Source organism: Labrus mixtus, chromosome 19, assembly GCF_963584025.1.
Source record: "Labrus mixtus chromosome 19, fLabMix1.1, whole genome shotgun sequence".
NCBI classification, from domain to species: domain Eukaryota; kingdom Metazoa; phylum Chordata; class Actinopteri; order Labriformes; family Labridae; genus Labrus; species Labrus mixtus.
Genome location: NC_083630.1, coordinates 14,549,664 through 14,572,643, shown reverse-complemented (window position 1 = coordinate 14,572,643; position 22,980 = coordinate 14,549,664). Strand labels below are relative to the sequence as shown.

Below are 22,980 nucleotides of genomic sequence, written 5' to 3'. Positions count from 1 at the left end.
CTAACTTCCATAATCCTAAGCGTATGCTTTAAACTAACACAAAATATGTCCTGCTGTGGACTGTACCAACCAGAGGGGTCTTTGCTGTTCTGTCAGAAATTTAAATTTGTGTTTTAGTTAGTGGAAGGGTTGGGACATTGAAACTGCAACAGAGTCTACTGCGCAACTCTGACTCCAAATGACATCACCAGTACAATTTGTCAGCATGTCGGGGGGTGTTTATGCTTCATTTTCGTACAATGGGAGGAGGTAGTGACACACCATCCATCTTTGTATACAGTCAGTGGTCCCAATTAAAATACCTCTATAAATAATGCTAATCGAGTCATTTCTGTCTCCACAGACTCTGACATATGGTCTGACCTTTCCAGGGTAGTCCCAGGTGATGTTGACTCTGGTGTTCAGCTCCCCAGTGGCCGTGCAGTTTAAGACAAGTCTCTCGCCCTTCAGGGCCTGAACGGGTCCACTGCTGTTTAGATACACCTCCATGATGTTACTCACTAGAACAAGAAGGAAATACAGGATGTTATAACACTATATCATAGTCAGAGTTGACATAGAAACTATTTCTACAAACATAAATGTAAAGAGGGATTTCATTCAGACTGAATGCATTTCTGACCTGGTCTGTGTACAAAGTATATCCGCGACTTGTGTGTGACGTGGTTAGTGATTGTCTCGCAGTAGAAGAGGCCGATGTAATAGAAGGTGGGAGTTCGGATGGTGAAGCCTTGCTTGCTGTTCCAGATGATGTTCCTCTGGTCTGGACTCAGGCTGTGGTTGGGAAACTGTAGGAGGAGAAGGAGGGAGGGAGGGAGGAGAAGAAGACAACACCCATCAAATGTTTTATCACAAAAGCCTCAGTGATGCCCTTTTACCTCCCAAAGAACGTAAGAGTCATTGCTATTATTTTATAGAGAAACCATGATAAATTGTTGACTAATCAAGGACTGAGTGTCATTAATGGTCTCATGTGATAATTAGTCTAAGACAAAGAAATCCATCAATTGTATCCACTTCTGATGAAACAACAAAAAACTGAAAATGTTTGTTTGAACCTCAAGTCCAACAGCGCTAGGAGAAGGTCAAGTTTAAAGACTAGTGACAGCAAGTCTTAAGACAAACCATTTGTTTAATTCTTCATTAAAAGCCACAGGTTTAGAGGTGTCTGAATATTCAGAATTATTATCAATTATGAAGTTTCCAAAACGTGTTTCGTGTGTGTGTGTGTGTGTGTGTGTGTGTAAACATTTAAAGTGTGGCCATGCAAGGACTTTCAGTTTTTATTTGAGTTTGTAGGAAATCATCCTGGGACTTCAAATGTTGAGACTAGATTTGTGAACTCAAGTCTGCAGTGTTCCCCTCTCATCAAGTTCATATTTCCTTTTCCCAATGTTTTTAAATGTAAAAGACTTACAAGACTGCTAATCCGCCCCAAGAAAAAATGTACTTCACTTTCATCTGCTTTTTCAATAAACACACCGAAAAAGTCAAGATATATTGAACAACTTGTAAACTCAGAACTTCCAGAAAAGTAAGTTTCTACTCTTCGCTCCAACTTGGCTTAAGCTTTTGTTTTCACTTTCAATGGAATGATTCACTAAAGTTGCAGCTCCTCTTTGAAAACTTTTCAATATTAGGTCATAAATGTTTTTCTAAGGACTAAAATGAGCTATAAGAGGCCCCAGATAATCCTGCCTGTATCTCCACCGTGCTGGTTTTTATAATTCTATAATCTTGATTCTACAACACTTGTGTAACCTTGTTGTTTTGGAGACAGCCTCAAGGAAATGTTTACGAGAATTTCTGTGACATAGTGGAAGCCTCCCACCCACTCTCAAGGGAACAGGTAGACCCCACCACCTCCAGCATAACACACACACGCACACCCCCCCCCCCCCCCCCACCCCACCCCCCCCCCCCCCCCCCCCCAGACTCTCGCACCCCCAGTGTGAAGTGGCTGATATCCCCCCTCCCAGAGTGAAGTGACCCTCTCAGACGCCACTGTGCTCTTCCTCCTCCTCCTCCTCCTCCTCCTCCTCCTCCTCTTTGACTATCAAAATGAGTTCCCTCAATGCCCCTCTTTCCCACTTTACAACAGAGGTGTTGGAGAAAACAAGGGGAGGAGCTACGATGTTGGAGGACTCAGGATATGAGAAACGTGACTCCAGTCCATCTCCTCGCATCCTGTTACTACAGGATATAGACATTCGGACTGGAACTCCAGGTCGACCCTGTCATCCCAGACCTCCTGGTCACTTTCACAGCAAGAGAGCTCCTGGGTATTGTTCCTGATGACAAGGGTCATATTAGAGATGTAGACAAAGTGCAAATTCCTTCCAGGAAAAAAACACTCCAGAGGCTGTGACAGTGAGTGGATTCCATGTTCAGACTCGACCAGAGCAGGGTGAGAGGAGGGAGATGAAGGAAACAGAAGAGAGCTATTTTCTACTGAAGTGTTCTCATGTATGTGTGTTGATGTGCAGCCGTGTCTGTTTAAGGATCAGATTGCTAAGTTTTGCAACTCATATCAAATCCATAATGCAGTCACTTCTTCTTGTTGTTGCACAAGCATCTTGTTTTTTAAGCATCTATCAGTTTGTTCAGAAAGACTGACTCAACGGCTGTGAATAAAATTCCATGAAATATTGTACTGACATTCATAAACCCCAGAGGATAAGATCAACAGATGACTAAGTTTTCCACAAGGTTCATGTTTGTTGTTTTGAAAGTGACTTTCAGTTTTTATTTGAGTTTGTAGGAAATCATCCTGGGACTTCAAATGTTGAGACTAGATTTGTGAACTCAAGTCTGCAGTGTTCCCCTCTCATCAAGCTTATATTTCCTTTTCCCAATGTTTTTAAATGTAAAAGACTTACAAGACTGCTAATCCGCCCAAGAAAAATGTACTTCACTTTCATCTGTTTTTTCAATAAACACACTGAAAAAGTCAAGATATATTGAACAACTTCCAAAAAACTTTGGCATGGATTGAAATTGAATTTAGGGCAGGCATTTCTGTTCTCCGCAGGATACATTTTTAGGGTTACATTCAGTGCCATTTCTGGGTCACAATAAAAATGTGTAAAATGGTTTATGATAAAAAATGTATCTACATTTTAAATGCTGTATATGTATGTTGAGTTTTGTGAGCATTAGCCAGTGCTTGCATGTTTCTGACTCTGTAGACGTACAGAGTACAAATAGCAAACACTCTACCCTCCAGAGTCGTTAGCCTGGGTTTAGGTTTTAAGTCTTGATTATTCAAAATGAAACTGAAACAATTGTACACACAACGACGTCACTTTACCAGGTAGTACAAGTGCTATTTTATTTCTGAAAACATCTGTGTAATATCGTCTCTGATTCTGACGGAGCTTTCCCAAATTGAATACTTTTTAAAGACTGGACATTTACCATGCTGTGTGAGTCTACAGCCATATTCACACATGCCCAATAGTCCTGAAATGTTCCTGCCAAGCCTGTAGTAAAGCCCACAAGAAGTTGGGGTGAGCCAATGTGTGAACACAGCTGTTAATATTCAGTCAAAGTCACCCGACTGGGAGGGGGTGATGACATTTATATCCTGCAGCAGGCTGATTGCTGTGTAATGTTGCGATGTCCCTTAGTCTGTCCTTACTGTGCTGTTCTTTATGTTTTAACTATTGTAAAGTGTCTTTGAGTTTCTAAAAGCGCTTATAAATAAAATGTATTATTATTATTATTATTATTATTATAACTGTGTACAAAAATAAACTGCTTCATTATGTTTTCTTCTTGCCAGTATGTTCTTCTCCACTTATTTGTTGACAAATTGTGAACAGCTCCATTTACACATAGTACTGATTTTTTTTTATTTTAAATCGCCCTGCGACTCCCCCCTATCTGTCCGATAGACAAAACTTCCCGCTGTGAGGAACAAGCAACTCAGAAACATTTCAGGGATAGGCCGTGATGTAGGAGTGCATGTGTGAAACTGGCTCAACAAAACTTCTGATTTGCATAATGGGAAGTGCAGGAGTATGAACCACAGGGATAGTCAAATGCCAGAGGCCGGTGACTGCTGCAGTGATCCCATTATAATGGGTCTCTTCTCCTCCTACGTACTTTAATGCACTTTCATTCTTACTTTTCTCCTGACAAACATACAAAATCATCTATTTCATAGCCTCGTGTATATTTTCACAACCGCTCTATTGTTGTTATACCACATAAAGCCTTCTACAGGCTGTCATATTAATGATGGTTGTACGTGATTGAAGAGAATGGACTACCCTTTGATCTGCCAGGGCCAACAGTAGCTGCCTCTGCTTCCTTCACCAGGCTAAGCAGCTGTTTTAAACATCAGCTTCAGGAAGTTGGCAGCCAGTTTTCCTACTACAAGAGGTGGAGGCTGAGATGTGGGAAGTGGGGCTGGCTAAAGGCCAAAGGGGCACTCCAGACCTCATGTCCTGTCTCCGAAGTTGGAAACAGTGCCAACAGGACACTGCGGGCGCCACTCCATCGGAAAAAGTCAGTCATGAAAGAGGGAATCTTCGATGGAAAGTTTTGCTGCAGATTAAAACAGGCCGACATGGTTTTGTTTCATTCAAAGGCAAATACAGAAACAGACCGATGCAGACAGCACACACCCTAAACACTCCTCATTGCACTTGGTAACATTGTCCGCTGGCTCCTTCACTCAGCACTCAAGTACCAACACTTACAAACACATCCGCACACACTTTCACACATATCCGCAGACGGGCGCAAACAAATGGACACACACGCCACAGCGTTATGACTGCCAAGATAAAACAATGTGGATAATGATCTGGAAAGGGACGCAGATGTGAGATCTGAAAAACCCGGGACAAGCGATGATGTGCAGAAAATGTGAGAGGTGTGATGAATCAGAGATGGACAGAGAGTAGATCTCTTAGCACACAGACATCAGAATTTGATCTTGTCATTTCATCCACATCTCATTCACTCACCTTGACCAGTGTGGTGGTGATGTTAGGGTGGGTGACCCGGCAGGGGATGACCAGCGGCTGCTTCTCCTTCATGTACAACACATCTGGGCTCATACCCGGATGGTCCACAAATGGCTGCTGGCTGTCTGAAACCAAAACACAGCGTTCAGGGACACATATGGTGCACATAATGTGAATCTCATGTATAAACAGGGACTACTCCTGTCTTATACGCCACTATTACAAATGTGAGTACATAAAGCTTAACGTGTCAGTTCAAGGAAGTTGAAGAAAAATGAAAGAAAAGTATTTTCTTACTTTCCTCTATTTGCAAGGAATTACTTTAGGTTTACTCCTCTGGACGTTTTAATTATTATTCCTCTTCCATTCCTGTCACTTTCATTGGGATGTAGGAGTTATCTGTTGCAGTAAATTGGTATTTGTGAATCTTCACTTTGAGAATCAATCTTCTTCACTCTCTTGTCTCTGGGCCTTTTTCTTTCAAACCCAAAGAAAATTGTTGTATCAATCTTCAGCCCTGAGCGATGATTGCAGATATTCATTTTAAATAACTTGAAGGCTCATTAGCTTCCTTCAATGGTGGCCTTAGAGGCAGATCCATGCAAAAAAAAAGATTGAGAATTGAGATGTGGCGTCAGGATAATTGGAACAACAAATATGCATGAAGGCTCCCTCAGGTCAGAAAAATAACTCAAAAAGTCTGAGAAAGTTTTGGCACCCACTTGCCAAACGGACAGACTTGATGTTACATTATGGCGGACTCAAGTAAGTTGGCCTGATTATTGCAATCAATTTTAATGGTATCAATTGTTATCTGTCTTTTAGCATACATAAATGTCATAGAGTGAGCCACATTAGTTCTGAGTGATAAAATACAAAACAATGTATGTTAAGGTATTGATTTTGATTCCTTATAAGAATATTCAGCTCAAAGTGAATCTGAATGAGAAATGTATTGAAAATCATTTTTCATACACTGACCCTTGAATTTCATGCAGAAACAGAATAGAAAGAAAACAATCAGCCGGCTCAAACAAACAAACACACTTCCAAGTATCAATCTCAACAATAAACAAAAACAAACAGACACACACTTCTAAACACACCCATTCATTGAATACCCATTCAGCCAATGACTGCCTGTAGTCAACAATAAACACACAGATTGTTTAGAGGCAATCAAACGTCTTCTCTGAGCTTTCTCTCCCCTGCTCGACTCCTGTTAAAGCTCGGTGCCATTGAAAAGTGTGGGTGTTGCTCGGTGTATTGTTTGGTGTTATTCAAGGAAAGCAAATCTCTGAACATTCGAACAAAAGTACCCAAAGGACCAGCCGACTGAGGGCTTCCTTCTCTCGCTTTGATTCTTAGTAGAGGACTGGGGGAGGGAGGCAGCGTCTGAGCAGAGCCACAGGCCAAGTCTGACACTTAATGGACAAGGCGACCTGAGCGATTGATGGCCCCCGAGGGTCCTATTGGCCAAACGGTAGCGTGCCCTGTGACCCTGGCCTCCAGCCCAGCTCCGTGCCAGGTAATAGACCCCACCCGAACAGCATCACCCTCCAGGACAGGGAGGAGCCGATTTGATAGAGACAGTTCTTCTACAGAAGCCTTCATCTTCTCATTTTCAGCTCCTCTCACCCACAAACATTTTCACATACCTTGTAGAGACACAGCAACGTCCCCTCCCAGCAACCCCCCCCCCCCCTTGAGCCCTCCCCCTCCTCCTCTCCCCTGCACAGGATGCTTCAAGCGAAGCTGAGTGGAGCAGATAAGGCTGATGCCCTGGGAAACTCTGCCCAGGGCCTGAGCCTTTCAGCAGCTGGGCTATTCCTGGCCTCGAGGTAGCACGTAAACGAAAGTAAAAAAGGATTTAAATATAGAACGACCTGGAGGTAGAGCGGAGGGGGGTTAGAGACTCTGCCAGAGTCATGTAGAAGGATGTGTTGTTGGGACAAACAGTGTTTAGATATAATTGGCTCTCTGGCATTGGTCTGTATTTAGCACCCACTGCGTCCTGTTTAACCTGGGGCTATAAACAATAAGCATGGAGGGGAGTGTAAGCATGGGGTTTCTCTATGAATGCAAGGGAGAGAGAGTTGTACCCGAGGAGCTCGAGCAGGAGTGTCTTACCTGTGACATATATGTAAACGGAGATCTGTTTCCGTGTTCGGTGTTGGTACCTGCAGCGGAACAGGCCTGTGTGCTGGGCCTGACTGCGGCTCACCGTCACACTGCTGCAGTACTGCTGGCCTGTCCGCCCACAGCGAGAGTCCTTCACCTGCACCTGATCTCTGGCCAAACCTGCCGGGAACGCCCATGACAGCTCCCAGCGACCCCTGGCCAACAGGTACAAAAAAAAACAAAAAAAAAACTTGGCAATCTTTGTATGTGCATTTATACTCTGGTTACATAATTGCAACTGCATCCGTTTTAGAAATAATTGTTTTACCATCTTGAGTTGGAAGTTCAAGGGATTTAAATCTCTCAAAAGTGACTTAATTAAGATGCTGTAATTGCTGCTCTATAAAAATATTGATCATATTTTGGTGAAATAAAAAACAAGTTAAAATATGTTTCATTAAATCTATTGTCTTTTTTTGGCTCTGGTTTAAAGGTATCAATCTTTTTTTTTTGGGGGGGGGGGGGGGCTGTGGCTCAGTGAGTCGGTAGTCTTTGAATCGGAAGGTTAGGGGTTCGATCCCAAGCTCCTGCTGTCACAAGACACTGAACCCCAAACTGCTCCTGCTGCTGCGTCAGTGGCATATGAATGTATATGAATGGATTAGTTCATACCATTTACTTTACATAGAAGCCTCTGCAGCCAACAGTGTGAATGTTGTGTGAATGGATGAGTGTGACGTTAAGAGTAAAAAGTGCTTCAAGTAGTCAAGCATCTTTGAGTAATCAGAAAAAGCGCTACTTAAGTCTAATGGATTATTCCGATTATGATTATTACAGTCAGAAGACTCAAGTCCATTTACAAATCATGATGTTTGCCCCTGTTGAAATCCAACCAAATATCCCCTGCATTGGCCTGCATCTCTCTCTTCCTGAAACTCACCTGCAGCCAAGCTGTAGTGTCTGGTTGACGTCAAGGATCAGCTGCCGGGTTTCCACGTCCAGAATGGGAACACTGTACTTCCCCTTTTTCTCTTCATCTGCAAAGACAGACGAGAGGTTGAGAACGCAGAAGACATTTAGAAACAGAAACACGTGAAACTACTTCCCTGAGAGGGTATCAACATGTGGACATCTCCAGAAAGGTCAGCGGTCAAGGTCAGCTTGTAATACTTTAGGTTAGAGAAATCTTTTGGGACATCTGGTGGGATGTTTACTTTCTGAAATGAGTGCTTGAAATCCCTAGATTCCGTTGAAGGAGAACCTTGTTTATAAACTAACATACGGAAAAGTTGAACGCATCAGTGCAATTACATTCAATCAGGGATATTCTTGATTCCTTTGTGTGGCCCCAGGTCTGCATTAGACCACTTTAAGAGGAAATCCTGTAAGACAAAACACTTTACAAGGAATAAATATTTTAGACGGTTCATGTAAGCTCTGTCAACCACAAACCGGACTAAACCGGACTCTGATCACAAACAGGTCTTGGTGGGTCCCAGCTCCTGAGCACGTCCTCAGTCCAGGCCACAGTATTTGTGACCCTCCTTGTGTCCCAATACTCAGGCCACTTAACAACTTGTGTGGAAATGCGTAAGCAGTGTCTCTCTTGTTTACCTAATGGCTGCATTTCTTCACTCCATGGCCGAGGTTTATTAATGAGAGATAAAGACGCCTGTCTGTCCACCCTTCCTTCCTACCAACAACAGCGGAAACATCATTCAGGGAAGTCTGTCCTTCACTCTGACTGCTCGCTACTGAGTGAAATCATTTCAGCTTAAAACTTCAGACCACAACTGTATTTTTGGCAAGTTGTTGAATCACTTGGAAGACAGCGAGTGAGTTTATCACTAAAGCTCATTATTACATTCATTGTCAGCATCATTGTTCCCAGTGGATGCCCAATTTGGTAGATCTAGTATTACTCACACTACTACCACTTCCTATTCCATTTCCTTAGATTTCATAGTGTGTGAAATACATACACACACACACACACACACACACACACACACACACACACACACACACACACACACACACACACACACACACACACACACACACACACACACACACACACACACACACACACACACACACACACACACACACACACACACACACACACACACACAGCCACGGTAAGGGAAGATAGAGATCTCCTCAAGGCCTTCTGGGGTGAAGTGTCTAAACTACTGTTTCCAAATTATTTCCTGCAACTTCACTGAAGTGAAACAGAAAGTTTGAAACACAGAAAGAATAATGGCCATCTTTTAAGACACACTGGCTCATCACTATGTGGAAAAAAAAAATCCTTTCTATGACTTATCAGGAAAGTTGAAAGGAACATTATCACAAAGAAATATGTTCAGAGGGGGGAAAGAAACACCTCAAGAACTTTAATTATAAAAAGCAGCCTGAAGACAATGATTCCAAAAGGATCCAATATAAGTTTCTTGCTGAAGTCAGCCACTAAGTACGCCAAAAATAATCATATGATAACAAAATCAGAAATAAAACTATACTGCAATTTATCAGGAAAAAGAATCAAGTAGAAAGTTACATATAGGTGTGCATTTTTTGAAAAACCTCTAATGTCTTTAACAAATCAAACAACCTTTGATAAAGGTGATATATTGAAGCCATGCTCACAATAACTTGTGTATGTACACACAAGAAGATACATGAATGATGATGTTTCTATGCTGTGTCCCAACTCATTATTGAGTTATTTTCAGGCTAATACTGTTGTTGTGATTATTCTCCATTGTGTTGATAAATTGATAGAACACGTGTGTCTAAATATTTCAATGGACAAAAAGAAAGCATGTTAGACTAGTATGAAAAAGTGCTGAGTTTAAAACATGCACGTTAGGGACACTACTTAAAAAAGGTTTAATTAGGCTAATCAAACCAAGGTTCGACCGCGTAACGGACCGAGCATCTGTATTTACAGAGAGAATGTTAAATTATCAGGTTTCACATACTCAACTTTTTCACAGAATAATAAAAAAAAGTTTTTCTCCTTTGGCCTGTGGAGCTCACGGCAGCCCACTGATTTAACAAGCACAGATTGAAACCCGACCCAGCTCACTGATATGCCCTTGACCCCCTGGTTCATTAATATCACAGCTCTTATTTGACAAACTCATCAGTCTCAGGAAAACAACGCCTATAGTGTGTGTCCAAGCGCGCAAGGAGCCGTGCCACAAAGGTCCGCGTTATCCAAACACATGTCCCGCAGGATAGGGCTTATCTCCATCACTGCACACGGCCCTTAAAGAGGTTAACAAGTTAAACACTCCCAGACACACGACCCAAAGAACAATTAATTCACCGAGAAATCAAAACGCTCCACAGCCAATGCGCCACAATGAAGAGACACATGTGATATTTGATGTTTCTTCCAAAACAAAGACTGCGTGTTAGTCTTGGAAATAAGTTTAATTCTAAAAACTGATAAGATGCATTAAGCCCTGTTAGGACCCTGTAACATATATAAAGAAATCATATCAATAAAGAAACTAGTGCGTCTAACAGCCTGCATGCGGTCATGTTGAGGGTTTTTAACAGTGTAAGTCAAACCAGCGAAACATATTTAAGTGGAAATGAACTTGAACTAACTGTCCAAGTTAGTAAACAAGTTAAATATGTGAGTATTAGATCAATTAAATACAGCACGTGCACCATCAATTTAAGGAAATGTTACTCACTTTTCGCAAGAGTCCCGTACAATCCACATAACAGGCAGATGAGGATAAAATGCATCATCTTTGGTGACTCCAATAGAGCAGGTGAGTTTTAAGTACAAAAGAAGAATCAAGTTTTATTCCTTCAGTTGATGTTTCCCCCTCCAGATTTAGCACGGCGCGGCGCACTTGGCTGTGGCGCTCAGCGCTGATTGTGGCTGAATAGAGATTTCCTGAGGGTTGCTGCGGGAGATCACGCAACAGGACACCGCGCCTGAACTCCAGTGCAACTTTTTCCCATCGTTTTGGATACTGGCGCGGATTTATACAGTTCCCACAGTGCAGCCACCGGATAGCGGACTTCCGTGACGTCCATTGACCCACCCAAGGCGCGTAACAGCAGTCTCCAGTCCTCCCCAGTGGTCAATCAACCGACCACTGATGAGTTAAGAAAATTATGTTTGTAATACTCAAGTAGACCTATTGGTGTTTGGCGTAATATTAAACATGTATCCCAACTTATAATCTTCAAGATATCTTATTTTTCTGCACATGCTTCAGTTACGCACCAACGGGCAGGAGACAATGCGTGCAGGATAACTACACTGAAGTCTTAAGAGGACCCGGGATTGGTAAACGGGGTAATCAGCACGTAGGCACCGAAGGAAACGGGTGGTGTCACGATCAACCTGACAGTGACGTTCTTCACATTTCAAATTGGCAATCTGTCTTCAGAAAAGCGTCTGGTCCTTGCATGTCACACATTCCGGAAAACATGATTGACTTAAAGTTTTAAAAAAGGGTTACCTTAGGCTACTTCACAGGCCACTTAATATTCAAATGATCCTACATAAAGTCATGATATGAAAGATATAAAGTCACTGACAGCAGACTCCCAAAGCGCCAATATCAATTGAAATGTGGAGACATTATGTAAAACAATCAATATTAAATTCATATAAAGTACAATAATAATGACTGAAGATGCATTGGAAGTTGTGTCTTTAATATAAAGGCATATCAATTGATATTATGAGACATTGACACAAATTGCATGTTTTTGAATTCTATGGGTGCAAGGTGCACCATCCCCTCAGGACATGAAATGAGCAATCACTCAGACTGGCCACAGGGTGGTGATGTGAGCTGAATGAGAAGTTGGAGCAGGAGAAATGGCGAAAATTCAAGTGTATCTTCACTGAAAAGATTTGTAAGGGCATCACCTGATGATCGTATACGTTTCTCATACCTGCATACACATTGTGCTGAAGGGGCAGTGATGATGCTTTTCACAGAGGCACAATAAAGATAAATTAAATCGTGATAAAACTGAAATGCAAAATATAACATCACCTCCTATAGAGGGATTTTAGAATCCTCTATAAATACAGCATATATTGAACATAAGGCTATGACCAAGATGAACTCATGATATACAAATGCACATACATACTCATACAGTACAATCACAACTCTTTTAAAGTCAGTCATGGACACGTACAGTACACGGGCGGATTAAGAAGCCATGTCCGTTTCTATTTTTGAGGTGGTAGAGCTCTTCAAATATTCAATGAAAGGACTGAAACATTTACAAAAATGTATCACACGATCTGTTACTTTTTAATAGCAGACCGCGCTTTTGAATAACAGATCGTGATTCAATGTATACACACACACACACACAGACCCAAGTAAACAGACGCAAACACACACACGCACACACACATACACAATTTTTGCAGAAGTAATAAAAAATAATTGTATTACTTCCAAAAAAAAAGTGTGTATGTAATCATTTTGTGTCAGTGTGGATTTTTTTGTGAAGGCTTGTACTTTGGCTTATCTCGTATCTGCTCTCACACACAAACGAAAATTTGTGTTCCCAATATTTGTAAGGAGTAAGAACCAACATAGTTTTCTAATACCAGTAGATGTTGACCTGCAGTTCAGTCTACACGTGTGCAGAAAGATCTCAATTTAAAAGCTAATGGAGGGTTTGTATCTTATATATCTGGGTTATCTTACACTCTGTATAAAATGTTCCGATCAAATGTATGTGGAGTGAGAAAAAAACAAGTTATTTCAATGCACAGCTTAAGTGCTGATGTTTTTGTTTGTGTCATTATAGCCACTGTAGATGTGATTGATTGTTAGCCAGCTGGTAGGTTTGGAGCAGGAAAGTGGCTTCACATTGCCGTGTAAACACTCCCAAAAACTGATGCATTTGTTGTGACGCAATCAAGACAACAGTCTGAAGATGGACCCCAGATCCGACTGCTTTGTCCCATGTGTTAAGTCTGAAGTTTTGTTCATGTAAGTCTAGCATTTAGTCACACCTGTCCTTTAGTCTGCTGATGGATCCAGTCCGTGAATTTGACTACCTGCGTATAGACGCCGGGGCGATTAAGCCTTGCACAGCCCTCACCCCAACTCACAATCCCTGCCAGGAACCAACGCCTGCCTCGCTCCAGACACACCAACGGGCCTCCGGAGTCACCCTGACAAAATGGATATGCACTGTGACACACTCAAACATAAAAGACATTGAAAATGACCAATAAAACACGTTGGTTTATAACTCTTACAGTTGGATTATTTGCTAAACTTGAAAGGCTGTGATGTCATGTCAAAGCAGTTCAAGAGCAGCTAAACTGATTTTCCTAACTGACAGTTCAAGACACTGGGAGACATCCGACAACTCATAAGATGTGAGCTAGGCAACTTAGCATTAGCAGTATATGCTCAAAGTTTTTCAAATTTTACTTTTTCCAAAATATTGGACAGATCCAAAGACAAATGTTTCTCCCATTTCCATTTTACAGTGTTGCACAAATATTCTGTCATTGTTTAGCCCCAAAATCCAAAATCATTGGAAATGCAGAAAAATATAACCGGAGCAAAATGTGCATTCTTTGGTTGCAACATGAAGTCATTTAAGAGCTCTGGGAGTGAGAGTTTAAAACAAAATCAATATTTTTATATAAAAATCATACATGCAAATGCAAACCAACAGTGATGCACACACTCACCTGGCAGGCATCCACCCCTCCCTGCAGATTGCCAGCACACAGCATCCTGGGAGTGACAGCATCGTCGTACAGCTTATTGCAGGTGTTCCTGTTGATGATCTTCACTGAGGCCTCTTGTAAGCGAGAGGCAAGTTCACCTTTCATTAACACAAACACAAACACTGGCATTACAAATTGCTTAAAAACCCTCGTGCTTGTTTTGTTATTTTGCCCCACAACTGACTCGGGTTAATTAAATAACCATGAACAGCTCTCACCGTCCTCCATAAGAACCCCCCAGCCTGTGACGTAGCAGTTGGTCCCTGTTGTGAAGGTGTGCGAGGGTGCAGGGACACACACAGGCTGCACCAAGTCGTTGAAGAAGACGGGAGCACTGAGCTCCAGAAGTGCGATGTCGTAGTCGGAGGTGAATTGGTCGTACTGCGGGTGGAGGAGGATGCGACGGATCGGCCTTGTCGCTGCTCCGTTGTTCCCTGTAGTCATCACACGCATTCCCATATAGGCCCGCCATGCACGGGCATCTGAGTATCTGCAGACACAACATGCATGCGCACACATGAAAAACAACTACGGTAGTGACACTTTCAGGCCTCTTTCTTACTTAATGGCGTCTGAGTCCTGGAAGCAGTGAGCCGCAGAGATGAGCCAGCGGCTGGCGACCAGTGTAGCTCCACAGACGTGTCCGTAGCGATCCATCTGGAGGCTGACCTGCCATGGCCATGACCCAGCCCCCGCATCTGAACCACCCACTATCTTAGTACGCTTCCTGGGCCTGGTACCACAGCCTGAGAGGACGGAGGGACGGAGACAAAAGAGATGATGTTCTTTGAAAAGTCAGAGAACTCTTTAGTGACAATTCTGGAAGTCTAAAGAAGAGTTTTTTTCATGTGAGAACGTACCACAGCGCAGCTCATCAGAGCCGTCAAAACAGTCTTTGACTCCGTCACACTCTGGGTTCACCTTATTCACACACTTTCCGTTGGCACATTTGTATGAGGATGAAGAGCAGCCTTTGAAGTCTGAAGAAAATGAAAGACATATTTTGGAATACTGAAACAAAATTGAACCTGAAATAGAGATTAAAATTGTGATATATGTAACACACTTAAATTGACCAGTCAGTGTGACTTGTTACCGTATACGTTTTGTCAGAAATACTCACACGCTCTTGTACAGTTGAACTCATCACTGCGGTCTTTGCAGTCAATAACACCATCACACACTGATGACTTGGGAAGGCACACCTTGTTGGGACACATGTGGTAACATTTACCTCCTGTAAACAAACACACAGTTATTTAAATACACACAAGCGCACACGCACACCTGTTGCTATGGTGATTGTCTACGCACCACAGGGGGCCTCTTCACTGCTGTCCTGGCAGGTGATTTGGCTCACACATTGGCTGCTGTGTGGCCTGCACTGGCCATTCCCGCACAACACTTCACCTGGCTTGCAGGATGCTGCATCAGGTCGATGTGAAAAAATGCAGCAAAAAAAAAAAAAGAAGTTTAGCAGTAAATTATTGTTTTTGAAATCAGAAAATAATTTATTGTCTACATCTTCATTGGTTTCCAAAATCGCGTGCAGTTATATCTTAAGCCATGGTGTCTTTCTCCTTTTACAAATCATTTGTGTTATTTTTTCAAGACGGCAAGAACATGTGCATGTTTCTGAAAGCAGGATATGATGGTTTTATGGACATTATCTGGTAACTGAAAAAAAAGGAAAACCCGATCGAAACCAGAAGACTTGTGCACATGTAAACACACTTACTTTCAACTTTTACACTTGAGCCGATAAAAGAGGGAGAAAAAGAGGTCAAGTTCAACATTTTGTCAGGCTAATGACAATACAGACAAGAAATCAGAATACATGTAACAACTAAAACTGCTTATATCAAGTTTACAGCCCTTTTGCTTTCCACAGGACTTACAGCATCTGGCCTCGTCTCTTCCATCCGAGCAGTCTCTTGCTCCATCACACACCTTCCTCAGAGGAACACAGCGCCCATCTCCACAGCGAAACTGGCGAGGACAGGCTGAAGAACAACAGGAAGGACACTTTAATGTATGGCTTTATTGGGCAACCAGATTTAATATGCTTTATCAGTTCAAACTGAAAACAAAATTAGGCTATGGTAAGAACACGTTCCTGCACTGCCTTTAAAAATGAAAAATGTTGTGTTAAAGCTTCAGATTTGACTCACTGCCCTCTGGAGAGAACGCCCGGTAGAGCAAGTGGAAGCCCTTGTGAGTGAGAGATTCATCTGAATGGAAATTAAGGGAGACAGGAGAGGGATAGACTCTCTTTTTGCTGCTGTCTGACACTGGATTACACAGTCTAGAAACAGAGGAGCACAACAACAGATATAAACAGGAGACTTCTAAAACTATTAAGACATTAAAAACAAAGTTGTAGATGAAAAGCCGGACACTGTTCACTTTCAGACTCACTTGACCCCTCCGATGTCCAGCCAGTCTTTCTCACAGCCATCGGATGATGCATCCTGAATGTCCATCATCACGATAGTGATTGAGATCAGGTATCCAGGCAGTGGTGCCTGATAGTGAACCAAAGAGGATGAAAGAAAGTTCAAATGTTTAAATGTGGATGGTGGACTGGAAAGTTAAAAAAAGAGGTACATTCTTCCTTTCTTTCTTTTAATCTTATCTCTTTTGTTATTCTTTACCTGGGGAAAGCATTCATTCGACATTACACACTTCACATAATATCCGTATCACCGCACAACTATGTCCATTACTGCTCTGTTTCCACAACAACATGTACATTCAAAACAGAAAGACATGGAAAAAGGATTGGGTTACATAATCATTTTACAGTCTGGCTCTTGTCTAGAGAGCAATGGATTGAATTATTTACAAATGAACACAGGATGCATTCACCTTAGATCCTACACAGGATTACAATAAGGGAGTATAACACAAAATAAAAGGAAAGCTTAGGATGTGAGACAACAACACACAAGTTATTTTCTTACTTATTCTACCTAGCCTTGTAGGTTTAACTTATGTCACTGTGAAATATTTTATTTGGAACTCTGAGAAGAAACGACAGCCTTTCCATAACATGTAACTTAATATCTCCTTCCATTCATCAATAACGGGAGGGTCAGATTTGAGTCATTTCCTTATGGCAGCTTTTTTTTGCTTGCTTTTCAAAAGTATTTCTTATTCCAATTTAGCCATGCTCCTCTTTCTTTTGTTTTATTTTCCACACAACACATCACTCATCAGACCTTCATTCATGCATACACACTTACACAACTGACCACTTCTATATCTCATGATGTTTGTTTAATTGAATGTCTAACTTTATTGTAAATAAATGTAACATATAAGTAACTCATCATTTGTCACAGGCTTTGAGGCGGCACTGACAAAGCGGCTTAAAGGGATGTTAACTCTAGATATGTTATTAATACGTCATGGAACTCCTGCCAATAAGGCCCAATGACCTTACTTCTGGGAAATCCCTTTCTGTTTTTTATTCTTTATTTTTAACACATGCACACATGTAAACACACACACACATGCGGCTCACCCGTAACGTCCAGGTGCAGTCAACATTAGGAGGGTAATAGGCGGGATAGTAGGGTGAGGTAATAGAGCCGTTCCAGGAGGATAATGACCCTCCACAACCTGCAGGGGGAGATGTAAACACAGATAAGTGCACAGAAAACACAATAACACCAGGGCAACTCTGCTCTATATGCTGGCCAGTGGAAAGTAACCTTTACATGTAATGCAAGCTTATAGAACTTCAACAGCGCTGAGTGTGTGTGTGTGGGGTTTTTGTGTGTGTGAAAGCACTCAACCTGCTTTAGGGATAGCTTGAAAGTAGGCTTTGAAGATGGCTCCATCCCTCTGTCTACTGAAGGAGAAGGTGACCAACATCACATTCCCAGAGGAAGTCAGCTTCATGACGGGGGACGGACCCGAAACAGGTAGCCCACACCACCTGACACAGAGAAATGCCAACAGGATGTGTAAATATAATACAGGAAACATACAATTTATCAATATGTATGGGGGGGGGGGGGGGGGCTCCATGATGAGTGATGCACATAGCAGGCCTATGTGTTACTGTAACTGCATGGCCTTTTTCGGTGGCATAACAGATAAAAAGTTTACATAAACAAAAAGATCTATAATGCTCACAGAGAACATTCTCGGTTAATAATTTATTAAAAACAAATTATGGCACCAAACTCAGAAAGTATGTGACTGTGGTGATCTAGCCGGTTTAAAAGAGAGCCAGCTTTGTCACATGAAAAACTCTTGATTTTAGGCTCAGACTTGGCTTACCCTTCATGATACTCCCCTCTGGTGACAGTTTGGAAAAAAATAATATTCATGTGTAAATCTGTACTCTTTGATAACAAATCAAACGCACAGATGTGTAAACCGTAGGCAGCACATTTTTCTTTTTTTTAATTTAATTTTGGGGATTTTGTGTCTTTACTGGAGCGATAGTGTGGATAGAGTCAGAAATCTGGGAGAGAAAGTGGGAAATAAAATGCGGGAAAGTAGCTTTGAGGATTACAGCCGCTGTACATGGGAGCCATCTACAATTTCTCTCCTCAGAGAACAAGGAATTAACCATTTCCCCAGCAACCACATCTGCCAAGTACTGTATGATCTATTCATCTGGTTTGGTAGATTTATTCCTACATTGTGTTTTTTTAATGTTGTTATTGTTACTTTATTAATTCTTTTAAATTGTTATTTAAAATCAGTTCCCACAGTTTCAAACCATGGTCACGGATTACAAATCAGCAGGCACAGATTAAGGGCTCTGTAATCTGTACCAAAGAGACGAGATAAGAGATGAGATGTTTTCACAGGAACTCCAAAGAAAAACAAGACCGTGAGTGTTTTACCTGGCAATGATCTTGTTCTGTAAAGGAAGTAAGAAGTCGTAGGCTGAGAGCTTGTGGGCAGTGCAGCTTCCTGGAGTGGCACCGTGCAGCGTGAGGACCACCAGTCGGACCACGTGACCTGATGGCACACGAAGACGCCACTGGTAGTATGGCTTCTTGGGACTCACGAGGCTCAGGGTGCGATTGTTGCCGTACTTTGCATAGAGGTCAAAGGACATCGCTAGACAGAAGGAGTGATGGGAATATTTGAAACATCAGGAGGAACTTTAAGTGACACACCCTCAATTACACTGTTTTAACTCAGCCGATCTTTAGGTTTGTGTGATCAATGCCAAACATAATAAAGCAGGAGGGATCTTCTTCTCACCTTGAAAACCAAGCTGCCACTTCCCGCTTTGGATGCTGTTTGGATTCTTACTCTTGTCTGATTTTTCCTCAGATTCAAAGTCATCAGGGTCCAAACCTACAAAAACACACACACACACACACACACACACACACACAAACACACACAATGTCAAAATGACTTTGATAAAGTGATTCACGCCTTCATCACAGCTAGTCTGGATAAAAGTAATTCTTTGTATGCAGGTTTAGAACAATCGTCTCTAACTCGTACAAAACGCTGCAGTGCGTCTGCTAACTGGGAAAAAGGAATATGACATCCTTGATCTAGTATAGTATCCCAAAAACTCTAATAATTACTACATAACAGGATGAGCTAAATTAGTTAATAATATAAAGTAATTAATTTTACACTTATTGAACAGCCTATTACTGAATCTACTGAGGCCAAAAGGTTCAGCCATGAAAGAACTACACGTTGTTGATCAATCAATCAAATCAAGCATTATTGATATAGCATGTTGTTGATGTGCATATATTTATGCGTGCAGCCTCTACCCAGCAGGTGGAGCATGTCATCATCTCGCTCCATGTAATATCGCTGCTCATAGCGGCTGTCCCGCAGCACCTTGTTGCTTCCAGGAAGCCTTCGCTGCAGCGTCTCTGGGCCGGACCCCCTGATCGCCATGGCAACGTCGTCCGGGGCAGAAAATGTACTCCAGTAGAAGACGTTGAGCCCTTCTGCTCCTTCACTGTGACACAAAGGTTTGACAATATGGCAGACTGTGCTTTTAGGACGCAGATAATCTTTATGAGTAAATGTTGCACATTTGACCTCCTCTGTGTTTTGTTGTCGGGGCAGCACACCTGAAAGCAGTAATTCCTGAGTGCAGGTAGTAAGAGCTCCACGGTGAGGACTCGTAGAGCTCCGAGAACTGTTTTAAAAAAGACACAAAAAGAGGCATTGACGCACATACTGTATAATACTGTAGGTGTGACATCACAGTGGTGCAAGTGAGGTCACTATTACTGTGTAAGCAACACATGAGCCTACCTGGACGAACATGCAGCCTGAGTCTGTTACAGAAGCATTGTTCCTGTGTGTGTGTGTGTGTGTGTGTGTGTGTGTGTGTGTGTGTGTGTGTGTGTGTATCAAACCCTGCTTGTGTGTATGTTGACTTTGAGCAGCACAGAGCACCATTGTGTCTGTACCTGCCGGCCGTGTAGAGGTAGGACCTGGGTGGTATGGGCTGCTGGCCTCGAGTTCACCTGTTCTTTAATGAACAGATGGCCGCACAGATACTATGTCCACTTAACAAGCCTGACAGCTCACCCTCACAGCTCATTTAAGGAGCATTACATTGAGTTTCTGCAGTTTTCCCGGGACTTAACAACAATCCAATTTGCATTTTCTCATCTGTTCAAAACACTTTCATGCCACATGCGCCTGACCTTTTGCTCCAAAACCCAAATCCCCCCTCTGATATCTCTGTCCCCAATCCCTCTATCGTCCCAGCATGCCCTACTGCCCTGTCTCTCCCTCTCAACCCTGCTGTCAAACTGAGGTTCTCCTCCTCTCTGTAGTGTACGGTGCACAGAGCGGCTGATTGTGTGAAAGCCACACAGACAATGTTTTTATTGAGGGCCTGCTCTTCTTCTCACTCTTGCTCCCTGGGCCTAGCCGGGCTCACAAACACTGGGCTTGTCCTCAGCCCTGAAAGGGCCCTGTCCCAGGGGTCTAGGGAACTCACACACACACACACACACACACACACACACACACACACACACACACACACACACACACACACACACACACACACACACACACACACACACACACACACACACACACACACACACACACACACACACACACACACACACACACACACACACACACACACACACACACACACACACACACACACACACACACACACACACACACAGTGCCCAGCTCCTGTTTCAGCTTTACATTTAACACCACCAGAGAGAGACAGAGAGGTAGGAAAGTGGTGTGCAGGAAGAAAAAAAAAAGAGAGACAGAGCTGATAAAGAGAAAGCAAATGAATAGGAAAGCAAAGATAGACATTATCAGATGAGGGAAGAGGTGTGTTAAAGTAGTAGTAAAAGCCTGCTCAGTGAGTAAGGGCGTCATCAGTTTCAGAGATGGAACACCCTGAAGTGTCATTCAGGGGCAGTAATTGACAAATCCAGTGTTCTTCTTACATATTGGTTCAAGGCCTGAGCCTGCAGGCGGAACTGAGGGGAGGTGGAGTCAGTCAGCTCTGAGGTGAAGCTCAAGTTTGGGAACTCCACGCTGCCACCAAGGAAAAACACTGAGGAGGGTGGAGCTGAGGAGGAGGAGGAGGAGGAGAAGATGTGAGGCAGAGGAAGCCCTGTGACTGTGTGTACTTCAAAAATAAACACATGTATTAAGGACAGGCGAGTTCTGAAAAAAAAAAAAAAAAAAAAAAAGAAGATCTGTTCTCACATGTTAAGAAGTGGAGGGTGAGTGCAATGGCAGCAGTGAAGGGGAAGAAAGGCAGGAGACCCAACATCCATCTCCTCCAGGAGCCGCAGGCTGGAGCTCGCCCCCCCTCCACCTTCTCGTCTGGCTTCGTTGGGGGGCTCAGTGACTGGGTGGGCTCCTTCGGCTCCCCCTCTCCCTTCCAGATACAAGGACATGACTCAGATATCATACCAGCATTTTTATGTCTCCGCTCAGGTTGCTTCTAGTTGTTTGGCTTTACATTTCATGTGACCGCAGCAGAGGGGGGGGGCGGTAAAGAAAATCTGCCAAAATCAATGGCACAGATGTTAATGGCTGAGCAGACACTGATTTATTGAGAGGAACGGTGAGCATCTTTGAGCTGAAAGGATCTCCTTAAACATTTAAGGAGTTGGCAGGATTCCCCGGGGGAGCAGACAAAGCGTGACTGGAGGAGTCTGCTTTCCCACGGCCTGGCTTTGCGGTGTCAGCACTCAATCAAGTGGCTCACGCCGACATAGACATTTATTAGAAAGAGACCCCCAAACCCATAGAGACGGGTTTTTGTTTTTTTTTCCCAACAAAGATAAACAATGACTGATTGTGTTCTATTTGTTATGCTTCCTTCATTTAGAGAATAACAAGTCCTGACATATTTAGATAAAGACACACACAGACAGCAATATGTTGAGAAAATAGTTCCTGCGAAAAGCAAAGTCCGCTCGAGCGCAATGAATATGTCTCACCTGTGCAGCGGAGCAGCCTGAACGTCCATGCCCGGAGACGCAGTACACTTCACAAGTCTTGCTTTTAAGGTGATTCCTCATAGCACTGTCCCGTTCAGCTCCGGAGAGGCGATATGCAACAAAGCCTCAGGCATAGAATCGATGGAGAGAGAGAGAGAGAGAGAGAGAGAGAGAGAGAGAGAGGAAACCCCCACTGTCGCTACCTTTTCGGAAAAAACCCTCAAGAAATCCGACCTGAGCGGCTCGGATGCGGCGGGCATTCACCAGCCTCCCGTTCACCTGAACTGGGCGGCAGGTGTCACACGGAGCCCCAGAATGCAATGCGGGGCACAATGGGAGCACTATGAAAAGGGTTCAATCCGCACAACCATCCGTGCGACAGATATTGTGGGCAAACTTCCTCGCTGTGCATGCGGGAGAAAAGCTAGGAGGAACAAAAGGGTGCTTGAGGGCAAACGTGTGCGAGGAAGTTTAACAATTGGTGCTTGCCGTGCCCTTGGGGAGCTCTGCAGGGGTCCAAAGCAGGCAGAGAATTATGAATTAGTCACCAAACTTAATCCCAAACTCAATTGTGAGTCTTGAAGGACAAGAAAGATAACTGAAGGGAATTTTAGTCTTTCAAAGAACTTATTGTTTTCATGTGGGGGAAATCACATTTGTGACACCTTGTAACACA

At 42.9% G+C, this 22,980-nt stretch overlaps 2 protein-coding genes across 5 annotated transcripts in view; both read right to left on the bottom strand.

Annotated features, from left to right (window-relative positions):
- flt1 (fms related receptor tyrosine kinase 1) overlaps positions 1 to 11,303 on the bottom strand; it is a 33,239-nt gene extending 21,936 nt beyond the window's left edge. The window contains exons 1-6 of one of the 2 annotated variants that reach the window (XM_061064683.1): positions 10,811 to 11,303; positions 8,038 to 8,134; positions 7,107 to 7,312; positions 4,977 to 5,101; positions 623 to 788; positions 364 to 500 (exon numbers count right to left, since the gene is read on the bottom strand). In XM_061064683.1, coding sequence (XP_060920666.1) covers positions 364 to 500; positions 623 to 788; positions 4,977 to 5,101; positions 7,107 to 7,312; positions 8,038 to 8,134; positions 10,811 to 10,868 — 789 coding nt within the window. In that variant the 5' untranslated portion in view covers positions 10,869 to 11,303. The remainder of the gene's footprint in view (positions 1 to 363; positions 501 to 622; positions 789 to 4,976; positions 5,102 to 7,106; positions 7,313 to 8,037; positions 8,135 to 10,810) is intronic. The other variant, XM_061064684.1, reaches the window with a different exon arrangement.
- Positions 11,304 to 11,771: 468 nt separating this feature from the next.
- LOC132994395 (suppressor of tumorigenicity 14 protein) lies at positions 11,772 to 22,911 on the bottom strand. Of its 3 annotated transcripts, none has more exons than XM_061064721.1 (19): positions 22,305 to 22,911; positions 21,562 to 21,736; positions 21,297 to 21,421; positions 19,932 to 19,999; positions 19,623 to 19,816; positions 19,087 to 19,182; positions 18,720 to 18,939; positions 17,655 to 17,797; positions 17,381 to 17,478; positions 16,273 to 16,379; positions 16,026 to 16,159; positions 15,753 to 15,857; positions 15,169 to 15,279; positions 14,978 to 15,091; positions 14,715 to 14,834; positions 14,417 to 14,600; positions 14,073 to 14,344; positions 13,816 to 13,952; positions 11,772 to 13,284 (listed from the first exon to the last, which is right to left on the bottom strand). In XM_061064721.1, the coding sequence occupies exons 1-19, from the start codon at positions 22,383 to 22,385 to the stop codon at positions 13,117 to 13,119; spliced, it is 2,652 nt and encodes an 883-aa protein (XP_060920704.1). In that variant the 5' UTR covers positions 22,386 to 22,911; the 3' UTR covers positions 11,772 to 13,116. The 3 variants fall into 3 exon arrangements, with proteins under 3 accessions (XP_060920704.1, XP_060920705.1, XP_060920706.1); XM_061064722.1 differs by having other exon boundaries at positions 21,562 to 21,732; XM_061064723.1 differs by lacking the exons at positions 21,297 to 21,421; positions 21,562 to 21,736.
- Positions 22,912 to 22,980: the final 69 nt, after the last annotated feature.

Excerpts from the sequence above, each read along its gene's own strand:
- LOC132994395 (XM_061064721.1), bottom strand. The coding sequence starts at position 22,385 with ATGAGGAATCACCTTAAAAGCAAGACTTGTGAAGTGTACTGCGTCTCC. Across the intron at positions 21,422-21,561 it reads CACCCTCCACTTCTTAACAT|CTCCACCCTCCTCAGTGTTT; the intron begins GTGAGAACAGAT and ends CCTCCTCCTCAG. Across the intron at positions 15,858-16,025 it reads GGCGTTCTCTCCAGAGGGCA|CCTGTCCTCGCCAGTTTCGC; the intron begins GTGAGTCAAATC and ends GTTGTTCTTCAG.